General features: G+C 50.7%; 1 protein-coding gene across 4 annotated transcripts; it reads left to right on the forward strand.

Moving 5' to 3' along the window:
• The first annotated feature begins 13,040 nt into the window (after positions 1-13,040).
• On the forward strand, positions 13,041-17,685 carry Ficd (FIC domain protein adenylyltransferase). Of its 4 annotated transcripts, none has more exons than XM_021232366.2 (3): positions 13,041-13,320; positions 14,048-14,397; positions 15,162-17,685. In XM_021232366.2, the coding sequence occupies exons 2-3, from the start codon at positions 14,103-14,105 to the stop codon at positions 16,232-16,234; spliced, it is 1,368 nt and encodes a 455-aa protein (XP_021088025.2). In that variant the 5' UTR covers positions 13,041-13,320; positions 14,048-14,102; the 3' UTR covers positions 16,235-17,685. The 4 variants fall into 4 exon arrangements, with proteins under 4 accessions (XP_021088025.2, XP_005078983.2, XP_012975161.2 ...); XM_005078926.4 differs by having other exon boundaries at positions 13,043-13,320; positions 15,159-17,685; XM_013119707.3 differs by having other exon boundaries at positions 13,043-13,248; positions 15,159-17,685.
• The last annotated feature ends 549 nt before the right edge of the window (positions 17,686-18,234 follow it).

Raw genomic sequence — 18,234 nt, forward strand, 5'->3', positions numbered from 1 at the left:
AAGAAAGAAAGAAAGAAAGAAAGAAAGAAAGAAAGAAAGAAAGAAAGAAAGAAAGAAAGAAAGAAAGAAAGAAATTTTAGGGCCTAACAAACTCCAATCATTTTTTGTCTTTGGTGGTTAGTAGGTGCTGTCAAATTGGTTGGAACATGAAATACTTGGGGAATTACTATACATCCTGCCTACTCTGTCACCATCTGTGAGACAAGCCTCATGCTGTCCATGGGGTGTGGGGTTGGAGGTCACAAACCTATTGGTTGGCCTCCATCTCAATTCACCATCCCCATCAGCCCCCCAAGCATCATTGCTGAGAGCTGAGCTTGCTCCAATGCTCACCTCTTGCCCAAGCTCCCCATTCTCCAGTTTCCCCGTCCAGGAAATGGGGATTCAGTGCCATACCATAGTCACAGTGTTGGTGGCTTCTGTCTTGGCTGCGACACAGTCGTTGACAGGGCAGTGAAAGGAGGAGAAGGCTTGTTTGGCTCAGGGATTCAGAGGAAGTGGTACACCATGATGAGGCAGCCCATGCTAGCTGGAGCTTGAGGTACAGATGCCCAGCCAGGAAGCACAGAGCAGATTGAAAGTGGGGTAGGGCTGTGAGGCTCAACCCCGACGCCCCAGGTCTGAAAGCTAGGCCTCAGGTCCCAATGGTTCTACAACTTCCCCCAGACAGTGCCACCAGCTGGATACCAAGTGTCCAACACATGAGCCTGCGGGGACAGTTTACATCCAAACCATGACAGTCATAAAGAATTTTCTAGCAGATGCAGAAATCCACAACTAACCAATGGACAAACTCCTGGAGTACAATCAAAGTGAGGGAGGAACCAAAATATGAACAAAGGAGTCAAGACCATGATGGAGAAACCCACAGAATCAGCTGACCCGAGCTGGTGAGAGATCACTGACTCAGGTCTGACAAATGGGGAACCTGCATAAGACCAAACTAGACTCCCTTAAAATAGGTGACAATGGTGCAGCTAGGACAATATATGAGGCCACTGGTAGTGGGTGCAAGACCTAACACTAATGCACAAACTGACTTAGTGGAGCCCATTCTATATGGAGAGATACCTTGCCCAGCCTAGACACAGGGGTGTGGGGGTGGAGAGGTGCCTTGGTCCTGCCTCAACTAGATGATGGGACAGACTTGGTAGACTTCCATGGAGCAGATGGGAGGAGGGGGGAGTGGAGGGTTTGGGAGGAAAGGAGGGAGGGGGAACTGGAATTGGAATGTTAAAAATAAATTTATTTTATAAAATGAATAAAAAAAATCATTTTCTAAGGGTTTTTTGAGTGTGTAGCGTATGAGCACACACATGTACACGTGCACATATACATGACACACGTGTGGAGGTCTGGTGACAATCGGTGGAGCCAGTTCTCTCATCTTTTTTGTTAACATGGATTCCAGGGACCAAACTGAGCTCCCAGACTTGTGTGGCCACTAAGCCATCTTATGGGCCCAAGAATTTTTTCTTACTTTCTTTTCTTTTCTTTTCTTTTTTTTTTTTTCTTTTTGAGACAGGGTTTCTCTGTATTGTTTTTGGAACCTGTCCTGGAACTTTCTTGGCAGACCAGGCTGGTCTCGAACTCACAGAGATCCGCCTGCCTCTGCCTCCCGAGTGCTGGGATTAAAGGTGTGCACCACCAACGCCTGGCTGGCTTCTTTTTTTGGGTGGGGGGCCAAGAATTTTTAAGAAAGTCATCTCTATAAAATAGGAGTTGGCTGTCATCAGGAGAGCCACTGAAGGAGCAGTGACCATACAAGGCAGAGCAGCTCCTTGATGGCAGAAAACGTGCTGCGTGGGTGCAGTTTCACCAACCGGGAAACCCCTGCAAAGCCCTGCACACTGAGCCCTCCTGCTCTGCAGAGCTTCAGGATGAGATGCAGCCTGAGGGGTCTGTGCAGTGACTGCCCCAGACCGTATCCCAGAGGCCATTTCCCTAAATAAATAAAAGGAGAGAGCTTGGCAGGTGAGGCCACTTGCCACCAAGCCCTAAGGCCTGAGTTCGATCCCTGGGACCTACTGATTGGAAGGCAAGACCCAACTCCCCCAAGTTGTCCTGACCTCCCCAAGGACTGTAGTAACCTCCCTCCCCATCAAAAATAAATGTTAAAAAGGGGAAAAACAGTTTCTGCTGTGCCCAGACACTGTAAGAAGTCAAGCGATGTCGACTGCCACCATTCCTATTGTGTTAAGTGCTATGGAGGGAACTGATAAAGAAAAGAATTCAGAAGACAGTATATGTCACTAGGCTGTCACACACACACAAAAAAAGCTTCATCTTTGCGGAGGTCTGAAGGACACCTGGAAGAGCTGGAGGTGAGCGCAGCCATGGGACCTGCACAAGGCTCCTGAGGTGGCACTGAGCTGAGGAGCCACAGCTGGGGTGAGGGCAGTCCCTCCCACCTCCATGCCTTTGCTGGCTGGCTGGCCCCTCCCCTCTAGCCTGGAAACCTCTGGCCAATCAAACTCCTGCTTACCCAACTCTGCTCCAAGCTGCATCTATCCTCACCTGGCTGTCCCTGGTCCCTTATATGAACGCTTGTCCTAGAGTTTGGGCAAAGCAGGAAGAGTCAGCCTAAGATTCTTAACTGTAGCTGCAGATTCCCGGGTCCCGGGATGTGGATATGTTGGTTGTCGTCGTTTGGTTTGATTTGTTGTTTATTTGAGATAGGGTCTCGAGTCGTCCCAGCTAGTCCCAAACTCTGTAACCAAAGCTGACTTTGATGTCTTAAGCTTCTTCCTATCTCTGCCTCCTGAGTGCTGGGATTATAGACAGGCGTGGAAGGGAGGTGAGCGGTCTCAACCCACTGCGTCTTTTCACAGTGTCTCAGACCTTTCCACCTCGCCTCGCTGTGCAGTTTCACATTTATTTGTGAGATTGTCTGGCATGACTATCTTCTCGGGAAGCGAGGACAAGGGTCAACCCTATGACTGGGCTACGTACAGAAAGAGCTGCTACAGGCGGCTGTGGCCTGAACAGTGGTCTGCTCTGTGGTCTAAGTTCAGATGGACATTGGGCAGGGAAACCCAGAGCATGTGATAAATGCCCTTAAAGCAGAGGACTGATTCGGCTCTAAAGAAACATGAAGTCCTGAAATGTGCAGGTGAATGGATGGAACGGGAAAAGATCATATTGAGTGAGGTAACCCGGACCCAGACAGACAAATGTCACATGTTCTCTTTCACTGGAGACTCCTAGCTCCAAATCTTCAGATATGAGTACGGGTCCTGGAGTAACTGAAGAAGCCAGGAAAGTAAAAAAGGGACTGTTGCTGGGATAAGGGGTTGGGGAGCAAGAGAGGGAGGATAGCAGGGTACAGGTGAGCTGACTGGGCAAATGAGAATCATGGGGACTTCAAGTGGGGAAGAGGGCGATAAATACAGAAGGAAGTAGGAGGATAATATAAGAGTAAGGGCCTGTCTTGAAAAAGAAAAAAAAAAAAGAGTAAGGATGTCTGAAAAAGTCATAAGAACTCACACTATTAACTACCTACCTAAAAAGAAAACCTGTAATATATGTAATTCTCAGTATAATTATACAGCTATAGTTTTAATGAACTTCTCTTATCTGGGCTGACTGTGCTCCCGGAAAGAGCAATAGACCATCTAGCAAAAACCCCAACATCAGGCAGGAGAGGCCCCCTTTTGAGCTGTTGGTCAGGGTTATCCGAGAGACTACCAAAGCATTCTAGACTCTTGCTGTTGCCCTTGGCTGCCTCCCACAGATAAGTCCCTATTGCTGAAGACACCATGCACTTTGGGCAGAGCCCAGAGGAACTGATCTGGATGCCTCCTTCCCGAGGACTAGCTTTCATGGTACAGAAAGTGCCATACAAGCTCTAAAGGAGGGAAGCAATCTACAGTCCTACCCAGCTATGACACTTATGAAATATAACAATGACCAGCGTGGCATGATAACACCAAGGGTGCAGGCACACCTTGGCTGCAACCAACAGTTCTCTAATTGGACTTGGGATCCTCTCAATATGAGGGAAATCATGCCTGGTACCGGAAACCTAGGCAACTACCCAAAGCTAGTGAAGTCATGGATCATAGAGAAAAACCTACAACTACCAATTTACTAATCCAGCATAATCCCCAACCACATTCTAAACATTTGCCCTTATTCCCACAGAAAAGGATGGTCCTCACCCCCTCATCCAGGAAACTTCCTTTTGCAGTAGACAGAGACTGTTACAGAAAACCACAACTAATCAAAATGAGAACCGTGAAGCCCAGTTCCAAGGGGTACATCTACGACACAACTCCTACACCTAAGACTAAAGGAACATTTCAAAAATTGGGGGGGGGGGAGGCAGAAGGATTTGGGAGCTTGTCATAAGATTGTGTCTCCTGGGAATGTGTCAGAAGTCACACATATGAAGTCTTATCAACATGGCTGCCTAACATGACGCGAACGAGAAAGACACCAACAGACACGCTAATGGAAAGCTCCACAAGGCCTCAACCTTAAACAGAGTACTGTAGGCAACTAAGGAATGCTGTGGGCGGGATAAACAGTCTGCCCCAGAGAAGAGCACACCAATTTGTTATCCAATACCAAATGCTCAGCCCTGAAAACATACATACATACAAGTAACATTCCTGGGAAAGCTATATTTATGTGTCTAGGAATATATAACAAAGAAAAAGGCCATGAATTTGAGAGCTTGTTTGGAGATTCTAGCAGGGGAGCGCAGCTACTCGTATACCCTTGACCGAAGACCGGTCCTCCTCTATTCGGGGAAGGTCGTCCTCTTCGACCGAGTGCACAACTTCAGGAGGGACTCACATGGAGTGGTGAGGGAGGAAGGAGACACCCGCCTAGCCAGCCAGATCAGCCGAATCAACCCTGGCGATCAATGGGGTGACAGATGTCGCAGCCAGATCGCCCTCATATCCAAGGCCATGAATTTGAAAGTGAGAGGTGGCACATGGAAAGGTTTGGAGGGGGGGGGAATGATGTAATTTTATTATGACCTCAAATTTTGAATTATGTAGATTTTTTTAGAGGTAAGGACTGAGGGTGGCAGGTGAGGCAGCTCAGCAGACAAGAGCACTTGCCAGAAGACAAGCTGTCATCCTCCAGAAAGCTGTCCTTCACCTTTGATGCAGGGTTACTCACCTGTCCCTGATGACACAGCACCATGACTCAAACAAAGGTCTTTTTGTTTGGTTGGTTTTTGTTTTTCAAGACAGGGTTTCTCTGTGCAGCCCTGGCTGTCCTGGAATTCACTCTGTAGACCAGGCTGGCCTCAAACATGTGTCTTTTGAGACTGACACCAAAGGGGAAGAGGGAGGTGGGAATACAGAGGGTCGTAAGCTCAGGTCACCTAAGTGAGATAGGCCGCCATGAGCAGAACACACAAAACCCAGAGGACACAGGCCCGATTCCCCCAAGACTCCAGAGAACCCAGGAAGAGCAATCCTTCCCTGCAGTGAGAAAGGAGGGGAACATACCTATTTCCCCCCTTGGATACAGATGCTGACACCACTTTATATTACAAGATAAATTGCTGGCTGAGAAGCACCAAATTATTTACAGTGTATTCCCAGAACTCAGAGAAATACTGGACTTTTTTGTTGTTTTGTTTGCTCAGGCCTGAAGCCAAAGCATAATTTAAAACAATACGTCAAACTTAGGAGTACATAAATTTTCCCCACCTTATAAAAACACATCGAGAATTGCTCCCCCTCTATAAATGACTCAAGGCCATCCCAAGCTCACACATCACCATGGAAGGATTCCCGTCACAGGAAAAAGGCTGTGGTGGTGACTTCCACAGTGGCAGAGGGAACCATTAACATGAGAAGCTGAGAATTCCCCACAAAGCAGTCTGTGGAAACCCACCCTGCAGTAAGCCCAAAGTTAGTCTCCTACTGAGCTTCTGTCTTTCAAAGTACCTGATGGGACCAAGGACAATACTAGAAAAATCTAAAAGCAAGAGCTATATCTCTACAAACTATAAACTATATAATTTATGCACCGTTATAGCCCAGGTACATGGTAATTGCACAATAAATACCGGAGGGAGAGAGGAAAGGAAGTAGGGAGGAAGGAGGTCCCTGCAGGATGTAAATGTATCAGTTACCTATTGCCATAATGCTGCTGTGTAACAAGTACTACAATGGCCACAAATTATTCTTCTTAAGGTTGCCTCCATGAGTCTGAAGGCTGGTTGGAATTCTTCTGATCCCAGCTGAATTCACCCACATAACTTCCAGTATTTCGGGTTGGTCTCTGATGACTTCAAGTGTGACAGCCAGGCTCCCTCTCCTCTCTCCCTGCATGTGTCTTTGGGATGCTTTCCAGCTACCATAAGGACAGTGTGGTACCAAAAGAGCAAGAGAAACACACATGCCTCTGCTGTCATAATGCTCATTAGTGTTACTGGACAAAACATGTCATCTGTCATGCCAGATCCAGGAAGGCACTGAGTGCTAAAACATAGGGCATCGAATGACACAAATGACAGCAGAGGACATGAGTACAGCCAGCCTGCCACAGAGAAACACCCAATTCCCATGCTCTCATCCCTAGCCCATGCCACACCCAGTAGAGAAAAAGCAGAAATCAAGAAACCCCAGATTCTCATATGGAAAACTTGTGCCTAAACAGCTCTTCAGTTAGAGACGAACTTGTTTAGAAGGCACACACAAACATTTATTTATTCTTAGATGATTTCACAAATGTATACACTGTATGTTGATCAAACCAACCCCCACGCCTCCTCCTCCTCCTCCTCCTCCTCCTCCTCCAACTCCTCCTCCAACTCCTCCAGGTTTGCCTTGAATTGGAAACAACCCTCCCACCTGTTAAGTGCTGACTGCCTGAGAGGCTGGGATTCAGCTCGGCCATGACCTCATCCTTTTCTTGGTTTGTCTGATACCATCACCCTTCTATATAATTTTCTCAGTTCCTAAGATTACAGAATAAGATGTATTTTTCATCTGTTCCCATAAAACAAGGACCAGTGGGCTGGAGAGATGGCTCAGTGCTTAAGAACACTGCTCTTCCAGAGGGCCCCGGTTCAATTCCCAGCACCCACACGGCTAACAACTGTCTGTAACTCCAAGATCTAACACCCTTACATGGACATACATACAGGCAAAATACCAATGTACAAAAAATAAGGATAAAAAATAATAAAATAATAAAAAAAAACAAGGGCCAACCAGTGCCTTCTGTCATTCACGAACCCTCTGTGCTTGCCAATAATCTGGGAACAGGGACTGAAGGGGGAGCTTTGGCGGGCACTCTGGTCTCAGGCTTCCCTTTGAAAGTGCCTTCTCTATTCTGTGGGCACCTGCTGGAGCTGCCTGTCACAGCTTCCATAGCAATGGGCATGTCTAAAGAAGAAACCCTGCCTCCTGAGCCAGGATGGCTCTGGGGTAGTCATGTGACTTGACCAAGGCCACTCAGGAATTCTTAAAAGTCTGCAATTGTCTCAGGGAAGACTGAGTGTTGTCCTTGATGTCACAAAGCTGAAATCTGGGTCTGCCCTGTGCTCATGCTACTTGGAAGCAACCCGGTTCTTCCTGCCAGGTGGCTCCACATCCAGAGACCTGATGGCGTCACCTCCTCACTGTCCATCTGGCCACGGTCACCAAGGTAATGTGCAATTGGTTCTTTGTGGGTCACCTTATTGCCCCGTTTGGCTCCTCAGCTGTTCTCACACTGAGTTGCCAGCCCCCTGCACCATGCTCCTGGCCAGGCCCTCACCACACCCCCCTCCTGGGCATCCTCTGTCTCACAAGAAAAGCAAGCTTCTCCAATGCATATCAAACCAACTTTCCTTACTTAAAAAACGCCAGAGGCTTCCATCAGCCTTAGACTATAACTTAAGTTCTTCACCGCAGCCCTCATAGCTGCCAAAGACCTGTCTCCTGCTGCTCCCTTCCTCGTCCCATGCCCTTCTCCCACAGGGAGCCAGCATCCCAGTCCCTGCCCTAACCAGGCCCTCTGTCACTCCCTTCATTCTGAGCCTTTGCACATGAGGTTGGTTCACTTGCAAGACCTCCTTCCTCCCCGTCCGGCTTCCTCCCCGCCTGGCTTCCTCACCTCCTCTCCCCGCAGTAAGTGCCGGCATAAACCCCCTCTTCCTGGACCTTCTCCCCCGTCACCACCACCCATCAGCCAGCCAGTAGAAAACTGGTCATCATTTGTGATTATGTCTTGGTGCCCTGGATGCTTCCCTCTCAGGATCATCATCATCATCTTCCTGATCACTTATCAAATGTCAGCCTTATTCTCTAGCACCGCAGGGCAGGTCTGTGTCACCTTCGTATTGTACATCCAATGTATTTGTTGTCACCCTAAAGAAACAGAACAGAGAGACAGAGACAGAGTGGGGGTGGGGAAATAGAGAAGGCGGCACTGTGGTACGGTGTTTGCAGAGCATGCGTGACACCATGTGTACAATCCCTGGCCCCGCATAAACTGGGCATGGTGGCATCCATCTACAACCCAGCACCCAGGAGGTATTAGTAGAAGGACAAGAAGTTCAAAGTCATCCTCACTATATGGAATGTGTCCAAGGCTATCTAGACATGCCTGCCTATTCAAATTGACACCTAAAATTAACATGACCCCCCAGACCAGAACCATAGATCTGTCAGATTAAAAAAAAAAAAAACAAGGCAGAGGCAGGCGGATCTCTGTGAGTTCGAGGCCAGGCTGGACCGACAGCCTCCAAAACAGAGAAACCCTGTCTCGTAAAACAAAAACAAAAAACAAAAACAAAAACAAATAAAACAGAGTCACACAGTCGTCTCCGGGGCCCTGTGGTGTCTTGGGCTGGGTTCTTTAGAAACCAGCCCCAAGCAAAGACTGGCATCTCATTAGGGTTCATTCAGAACTCACATAGGGTGGGAACCTGGTGGCAGGAACTGATGCAGAGGCCATGGAGGGGTGCTGCTCAACGGCTTGCTCCTTTTGGATTGCTCAGCCTGCATTCTTAGAGAACCCAGGGTCACCAGTCCAGGGATGGCCTGACCCACAAGGGATTTTTTTTTTTTTTTGGTTTTTCGAGACAGGATTTCTCTGTATTGTTTTGAAGGCAGTCCTGGAACTAGCTCTGTAGACCAGGCTGGCCTCGAACTCACAGAGATCCACCAGTGCTGCCTCCCCAGTGCTGGGATTAAAGCTGTGTACCACCAATGCCTGTCCCACAATGGATCTTATGGAGGCATTTTCTCACTGGGGGTTTCCTCCTCTCAGATGACTCTTATGTGATGGAGCCAGCTCAGGGAGGGAGCACATGTGGAGGTCAGTGAACAAACCTGTCAGTTCCTCAGCTTCCAGCTTGTTTGAGGCGGGGTCTCTAACTCAACGCACTGCAGTGCACTCCAGTCTAGCTGGTCCGTGAGCTTTGGGAGAGCCTCCTGTCTCAACGCAGGTGTGCTGAGGTTGCGGGCACCTGGGTCAACACACATTCTCAATGAGTGCCCATGCTTTTGTGGCAACTGCTTTACCTCCGGAACTGTCTTCACAGCCCAAAGTTGTTAGTGTAAGTGGCAAAGGTTGCCCAGGCACTCAACTCACACCTGGTCCCCCTAAAGAACTCCCAAATGCCACCAACCTCTCTGATTAGAGCCGAGCATATTCTCTAGTAATTAAAGACCATTTCCTTGGCTCCTGAAATAAACCCTTTGCCATCTGGCCAAAGCCCTCCCAGGAAAACTGTCCCTGAAAGAGATACATGCATTAAAAGCTTGGCTTCCTTGGCCAGCGGGCGCCAATCTTCATTTCCACGGCTCCTGTTACTATGACAACACAGAGCTTCCACCCACAGAGCTTTTGGGACTCTGGATGAATCAAAGGGACACAGAGGGCTGCAGCCCCTCTGCCCAGTAGCACCCACGCCGCCTCAGGCAGGTGAAAGAGGGCATAAGAAGCAGGAGTTTACGGGGGTGGCTCCTCTAGGGCCTCGCTGCACCCCGATTTACCATGCCCAAGCAGGAGGGGAAGATCACACTAGTCGTCTCTCAGGTAAGGCTGAGAACGTACTGAACACCTGAGCCAGTCTCCACACCAACAGGGCTGCATCCTTAGGCTTTTCTGGCTGTTTAAAAGTCGTTTGGTGGCCGGGCGTTGGTGGTGCACGTCTTTAATCCCAGCACTCGGGAGGCAGAGGCAGGCGGATCTCTGAGTTCGAGGCCAGCCTGGTCTACAGAGCGAGTTCCAGGACAGCCTCCAAAGCCAGAGAGAAACCCTGTCTCGAAAAACCAAAAGTCGTTTGGCAGGGAAAGACTCATGCACAGCTCGGGAGGTGGTGACAGTTTCCTGTGCACTCAGATAAATCCCAACCCTGCAGAAGCTCCCGGCCTGGATCAAGGAGACTTGACCACTGGGCAGAATGGCTGCTGGGCCTGAAGAGGGAAGGGGCCAAGGTATACAGTCAGAGGCTCCAAGATGGCCCTGATGAGTCTTACAGGGAAACCTCCCACATCACACCCACAGCATGGGTGACAACACGTGGCTTCCAAAGCTGGATCATAAATGAAACTACCCAAAACACACTTGGGAGGCAGAGGCGGGCCCACCTCTGTGAGTTCAAGGCCAGTCGGAGCCACCCAGTGAGATCCTAGCTCAAAAATAAAGACAATGCACTTGTTTTTGTTAGCTTGCTTTTGTTTCTTATAGCTAGGGTTTCTCTGTGTAGCCATGGAACCCTCTCGGTAGACCAGGCTAGTCTCAAACTCTGACCTGTCTCTGCCTCTCAAGTGCTGGGATTAAAAGCCACCGTGCCTGACTGACATCACACTCTTGAGCAATTCATGCTGGGATGTCCAAGCCCCAGACAAGTCTTCAGACACTGCAGGGCACAAGGAATCTTCAGTAATCTTCAGGGACACCTCCATTGCCAGTGGTCCAGTGAGCAGAAAGAAAACATGGAAGCCTCTCCTGAGGAGGAGCTACAGCCCCCCCTGGTGTCCACACAGCCAGCGCTGCTGCTCCCCACCAAGTGGTTTTGGGTTTTGTTGTTACATTTTAGATTTTCTGCTCAACATATTTTGATCATATTCCCTCCCTTTCCCCACAAGAGCTCCAAGATCAGTTTCTCTGAGATTACAACCTGGCCCACAGACATGCCTACTGTTTAAATTCCTGTAAACTTTTACTTGACAATTCAGGCCTGGTGAGTCTTTGGGAAAACTGGGGTAGAGGGGCACTGACAAGTGTCAGGCTGCACCCAGCATAAAAGTGGTGGGTTAGAGCTGAGTGTCTCAGAGGAAGACCTTCACCCCGTTCCCTGCAGGCCCCACCCATCCCTGTGTCTCCCACTTGTCAGCAGGGCTCTCAGAATTCCTGGATTTGCCTCTGGTGACCTAAATTCATTAGAGATTATGTTGGCCTCCCCAAAAGCCCTAGAGAGAGGAGGCTTTAAACATGGCACATGCCTTTAATGTCAGTATTCGGATGGATATCTGTGAGTTTGAGGCCAGCCTGATGTACAGAGCAAATTCCAGGACAGCAAGGGCTACACAGAAAACCCTGTCTGGGGGAGAGGGGGTAGTGGCGATTCAAAAGAAATGGCATTTTAAGACTGAGTGCTTCTGCCCGGCAACTTCAGAGGATAAGTGACTTGCCCAGGGAGGTGGCCCAGCATTTGACTAGCCATCAGTCTGGCCTGAGAGCCCTCTTATCTTCTGTGACAGCAACTGACCGTCCCCTTACACTTGCTGCCTCCTCTGGGAAAGACTTAGGGCATCAAGAGTGAGACCTCAAGGGATTCTGAGAGAACGGTGAAGATAAAGGTTAAACATGAGAACCACTATGCCAGCTAGTGTTATGCCAACTCCTAACGCCGCCACCCTTTAATGCAGCTCCTCATGACATGGTGACCCCAGCCATAACATTATTTCATTGCTACTTCATAACTGTAATCTTGCTACGGTTATGAATCGTAATGCAAACATTTGACATGCAGGATATCTGATATCATTTTACCCCCACCACCACCCCCAGAGATCATGACCCACAGGTTGAGAACCACTGTGCTAGAGTTATATGGAAGGGGGGAATCTCGGTTGAGAAGATGCCGCCATAAGATCCAGCTGTAGGACATTTTCTTAGTGATTGATGGGGGAGGGCCCAACCAACTGCAAAATGGGACAATAGCCCATCTTTCTTATTTTGTTTACAACGTTTAATCTTATGCTTGTGAGCATTCACAGGAACCTGGATGCAGGAGCTGATGCAGAGGCCATGGAGGGTGCTGCTTACTGACTTGTTCTTCATGACTTACTCAGTCTGTTTTCTTATAGAACCCAGGACCAACAGCTCAGGGAGGGCACCATCCACACTTGAGGAGGCTGAGGACAAAATCTGAATCTATGGGGCCACTAACTTCTCAAAGATGGCTTTTCCCAGAGCAGGCTCCAGTGCTTCGTTTCAGTGTTTGTGGGTTAACATGGAGGTTTCACCTCCGCACCACGGAAACCCTATCTGGTAGCCCAACGTCCATAGCAGGCTTCTCGCACAGAATACAAACTAAAAAGGTCAGGGAGGACTTGGTGCATCAGACTGATCTCTGCGAATATCTAAACCATCTTGGGCAAAGCAGTGAGTTCTAAACCAGCTTGGGCTGCACAGTGAGACCCTGTCTCAAAAACAAACAAGAAAAAGCCGGTTAGAGGGAACAAGAGAGAGGGGAAAAAAGGGACACGCTCGGAACCCATGGCTGAGAAGTGAAACGCTGGGTGGAGTGGCTACGGCCAATGCACACTAAGGAATGAATCGGAGACACGGGAAATGCAGGCTGAACCCTGGAAAAACGAGCAGTTGCTGGGTAGCAGAGGCAGGACGCGAGCGTCCCCTACTGGCCTACGACCTCGACCCCGCCCCCGCCGCTTATTTGTCACTGCCGGTACGCGACGCAGAGCGACAGCCAATAGGAGCGGCACACGGCGCGTCTTTCCCGGGGAGGCCGAAGCGAACTCGAGAACCCGGAAGCGCGACGGATGGACAGGGGAAAAGAGCCAATCCGGCGCAGCGAGGGTGTGTAAGCCGTCCAATGGTGAGGTTCTGGAGGCAGGGTGGACCATCGTAGCTGCAAGGCACCGCCGCGCGGGCTTAGATGGTGCGGCGGCGGGCGCGAGCCCTGGAGCTAGTTCTCGGAGGGACCTGGCAGCAGGCCTTGCGCCTCTCCCAGCCTCAGTTTCCCCCCTTCGGGAGTAAGCCCAGCATGCTGGCCTGGAGCAACTGCACAAGGCGCGCGCAGTGATGACGTGGCGGGTAAGGCCCTCGAGCCCCGGCGCCGCCTGTCAGAGAAGCGGCGTCCCTCTCTTCTGTAAACCGGAGCTACAGGTAGCGTGCTCTCCTCGGGGACGCTCACAGTATGCAAGGATTGCGACCAGAGCAGTGCTCGCCACACCATAGTTGCCCAATAAATGCTTATTGTTGGCAAGATGGCGTTTGCATACCTGGCACCTCGCTCCCCCCCAGCCAGCCCCAAGCTTGTGTCCGCCCTTACTGAGGTGGGGACATCACCCGCTGTGGTAGCTCAGGCCCTGGGCTCGCGGTCCATGATGAACAAGCCAGGAAAGGAAGGGCAAAAGGGACGCAGCACTGTAGGCACCGAGGCAGATTTCGTGTGGTAACAACCCGGAGACCAGACATCTGTGTTTATGAATGTGGTGTGTATACACGCGCGTGTGCACGAGTGGGGGCCCAAACGCTAGGTGTACGGTGGCAACACACACTTGTAGTGAAGTACATCCCCTGGTGGACTTCGTGGCTGAGAAAATCCCGGGCTTCACTTGTCTGAGCTCGTTTCCCCATGTGGAGGGGGCGGGGTGGAAACATCACCTCCTGGGGTTATCGTCTGTTGTGGGAGTTAATATATGTACAGTAAGTGCATGAGATTCCTATCACACTACCCAGGAGCTAGGAGTCAGCATTAGGGTCAGCCAGGCTGAGGCTCCCCCAGGAAGCCCCTTACCTTCCCCCTTCTCCCTGGTGCAGCAGCAGGTGTGATGAGTCTTCACACCTGTCCATCCCTCTGCCTCATTGTCTACGATGCTTCGTTCCTCAGATTCTGCTTTCTCTCTGTGACGGGACGAGTGCTCCGGGCCCAGCCCTTAGTCCAGATGACACTCATGCCAATGGCTTCGGTGATAGCAGTGGCTGAACCCAAATGGATGTGGGGCCGTTTCCTGTGGCTGATATTGCTGAGCATGGCTCTGGGGTCGCTGCTGGCCCTGCTTCTGCCACTGGGAGCCGTGGAAGAGCAGTGTCTGGCTGTGCTCAGAAGTTTCCACCTGCTCAGGAGCAAACTGGACAGGTCACAGCATGCGGTCACCAAGTGCACCAGCCCATCCACAGAGCTCAGCGTCACCTCTGGGGACGTGGGGCTGCTGACTGTCAAGACTAAGACATCTCCAGGTGAGCACACAGACCATCTCGCCCTTAAGACAGATGTGGATAGAGTGCTTGCTGCGTCCTGTGCGTGGGCGTAAGGGTGTTACGAGGCAGGCAGGCAGGAACTGCGGTTTGGTGACTTGAGAACAGGTGTCTCAGAGTGTGGAGGGAGACTCACAGAGGGTGGGGCCTGAGCCACATCTCAGCTCTAGGGTAAATGGTTCAAGGAAAATTGTCTGAGTACAGGGCTGCAGCTGGAGACCACAGGGCACGGATCTTGGAGACACTGAGGAATTCAGGGAAGCTGAGTGCGAGCACTGACCCCCAGAGGCAACACAGAGCGGGAAGAGGGCTGCGTTCAAAGTGAGGTCCCTCCACTAGTGTGCCCCATGTGTAGTGATCCCCAGTCACTACACATTACCACAGACTGGGGTCACACATTAACTGAATGCAGTCCAGACCTGGGAAGTCCCCAGGGATTGGCTGGCCTGAAGGGGAGGGGCTCAAGAGATGGGGCCACCTGACCAGAGGGCAGGCAGACACCCAGAGCTGCCACTGTAGTGAGAGCACAGGAACCGTAAATGCCACTTCTACGTCCAGGCAGGTAGGGGAGCCCAGCTGGTGCCTCCCAGGATACAGAGTGACTCAGGACACAGCCATGGGGCTGTGGAGAATGGCAGCACCTGGAGCACATTTAACACAGCTGCATGGCAGACCCACCCAGGGACATCTCCTGAGTGTCCCCGCAGCACACCCTCCTCATTAGGCCTCTGACTCTCTTCCAGCAGGGAAGCTGGAAGCCAAGGCGGCACTGAACCAAGCCCTGGAGATGAAGCGTCAAGGCAAGAGGGAGAAAGCCCACAAGCTCTTCCTGCATGCCCTCAAGATGGACCCTGGCTTCGTAGACGCGCTCAATGAGTTCGGCATCTTCTCAGAAGAGGAAAAGGACATCATCCAGGCGGACTACCTGTACACCAGGGCACTGACCATCTCACCCTTCCACGAGAAGGCGTTGGTCAACCGGGATCGGACGCTGCCGCTCGTGGAGGAGATTGACCAGAGGTACTTCAGCATCATCGACAGCAAAGTGAAGAAGGTCATGTCCATCCCTAAGGGGAGCTCTGCCCTGCGCAGGGTCATGGAGGAGACCTACTACCACCACATCTACCACACGGTGGCGATCGAGGGCAACACCCTCACCCTCTCGGAGATCAGGCACATCCTGGAGACCCGCTACGCAGTGCCGGGGAAGAGCCTGGAGGAGCAGAACGAGGTGATCGGCATGCATGCGGCCATGAAGTACATCAACGCCACTCTGGTCTCCCGCATCGGGTCCGTCACCATCGACGACATGCTAGAGATCCACAGGAGGGTGCTGGGGTATGTGGACCCAGTGGAGGCAGGAAGGTTTCGGAGAACCCAGGTCCTGGTGGGACACCACATCCCACCCCATCCCCGGGACGTGGAGAAGCAAATGCAGGAGTTCACACAGTGGCTCAATTCAGAGGACGCCATGAATCTGCACCCGGTTGAATTCGCAGCCTTAGCCCATTACAAACTTGTGTACATACACCCTTTCATCGACGGCAACGGGAGGACCTCCCGCCTGCTGATGAACCTCATCCTGATGCAGGCGGGGTACCCCCCCATCACCATACGCAAGGAGCAGAGGTCGGAGTACTACCATGTATTGGAAGTCGCCAACGAGGGTGACGTGCGGCCCTTTATCCGCTTCATTGCCAAGTGTACGGAGGTCACATTGGACACACTGCTCCTGGCCACCACTGAGTACTCCGTGGCACTGCCGGAAGCCCAGCCCAACCATTCTGGGTTCAAGGAGACACTCCCTGTGAGGCCCTAACCTGCCAGCCCTCCCTTGACGACAAGGGAAGCCAGGAGGGCCCTCGAAGAGCACCTTTCTAGAAACATAGCTCTCTCCCCAGTAGCAGGAGACATTTAGACATTCTTTACCTCCAGGTGTTTTTAGTTGAGAAAGAAAACTAAATTATTAAGCCTTGTGTTTAGGATAATTTATACTTCAGCCAAGTTATTTATTTATTTTTTTTTTGAGCAAGCTAGCAGTGCCAAATGGTGCTGACTGCTATGCCTGTGGTGACCCCAGCACCCTGTGGGGGCAGCTGCGCTCCTCTCATGTCTTGAGCCTGGGTTCTGGGCAGAATTTGCACTAAAGTCGGGGCAGGGGGGGTCAGATCTGTGGGCCAAAGCCCAGGGCTGCAGGAACCACTCAGATGCTTCTGAGGCCCTGTGACCAGGACCGCTGCAATCCTGGGCAAAACCTGCCCTGCTCTGTGGCAGGCTTTCACACCTGAGAGGCTGTGGTGGCAGCTTCAACTGGCTTTGAGACAGGAAGCATCTCCAGCAGGAGACTGCAGATTTCCAAAGACACCCCCACTCCGAGCCATTAACTTGCTAGCCTACGTGTCGGGAGATGTTATTTTCCTATCCACTTTCAGGAGGAGGGCGGCCAGCTTGGCTTTTTCTTTCTCCTGTCTTCATTTGCATCAAGTCAAACAAGATGCTTTAGACAGGGTTCTCCAAGCTTCTCAACCTGTTCCTTCACACCATAAAACAGGTCTGCTTTCACTTCCATTCAGTCTCCTACACGAAGAACCTAGAGACCACGTCTGAAGGCCTTGTAAAAAACGCTTACATAGCACACACCCCACCCCAGGCACCATCCCTAACATAAAAAAAAAAAAAAAAAAAGCAGATCTAAGATACCACACCAACCCCAAATAAGGATTTCTGATAAAAGAATTAAAAGCCAGCAGACACCTGTGACTGCAGCCCAGACTGGTCCCCTTTTGTCCTGTGTTTCTAAGCCCCCTCCCCTATAAAGCCATCACAGGGTCCGATGTTCCCTTGGGTAGGTAGAGATTGCCTCAGAGTGGCCTTGCTTTTCTAGTAATGTCATGCCTGACAGACGCACATTTCAAAGTGTCATCTTAGAAGAAATAAACTTTTTCCAATCATATATGGCTAAGTGCCAATTTGACTGCTGCTATTTAATCAATGGCTAGACACCCTGGGTTTTGTTCTGAGGGACAGCCTGGGAGTCCCAGACTGCACTGCACTTTCTGGGGGGGCTGAGTGAAAGCTCAAGCCTGCAGCGACATGTCCCACTGCACGCCACTGCATGGTAGTGCAGCCCCAAGCCCCTTGCTTTTCTCCGCAGCAAACCTATTCGCACAGGGTGCTTGCTTGGTCCTGCAGTGAGAACCTGCACTTTACATACATATGGATGATATTTTAACAAATTACTGGTTCTAATAAAGTATTTTATTACATAAACACTGACTGCATTGTCTTATTCAGGGAGGGAGCTGTGAGCTGCCACTGTGTATCTTGTTGTGAGAACAAATCTCAGAGAAGGCCTGCCCTCAGCTAAGTTCACTAAGTTTTTACCCAGATTCAAAATCATTTTAGGTTTTCTCTTTCTGATGCCCTCACTGGGCCCTTCTGGCATGTGGGGAAGCTCACCTGTGTCATGAACCCTGTGGAGAGAACAAACTCATACCTGAGAATTTGGCCACCAGGAAGAAAACCAGGCGGTTTCTGTGAGACCATCAGGAAAGCCACACAAACCCAGTGGGATTCTCAGCACACACCCAGGTGAGCATTCTCAGCTGCCAGGTCGGCTCCCTCACAGACAGACCCAGGAAGAACCCATGCCACAGTGAGACACCTGTTACCTGGAGTTGTGGTCTAATTGAGGTAATGCCTAGAAAAAGGTCTTTGTGTGCTACTCAACAAAGATGGAGAACCTGCATCTTAAACACAGCATTTACAGGAGTTAACCATCCGATCACCAGACAGGAGCTGAACTGGGGCTAGGCCCTG

This window comes from Mesocricetus auratus, unplaced genomic scaffold (assembly GCF_017639785.1).
Source record: "Mesocricetus auratus isolate SY011 unplaced genomic scaffold, BCM_Maur_2.0 Super-Scaffold_100025, whole genome shotgun sequence".
Lineage (NCBI taxonomy): Eukaryota > Metazoa > Chordata > Mammalia > Rodentia > Cricetidae > Mesocricetus > Mesocricetus auratus.

Bases quoted from the DNA above. Each gene is read 5' to 3' on its own strand.
- Ficd (XM_005078926.4), top strand. From the start codon at position 14,103: ATGACACTCATGCCAATGGCTTCGGTGATAGCAGTGGCTGAACCCAAA. The intron at 14,398-15,158 runs GTGAGCACACAG...ACTCTCTTCCAG, and splicing joins CAAGACTAAGACATCTCCAG to CAGGGAAGCTGGAAGCCAAG.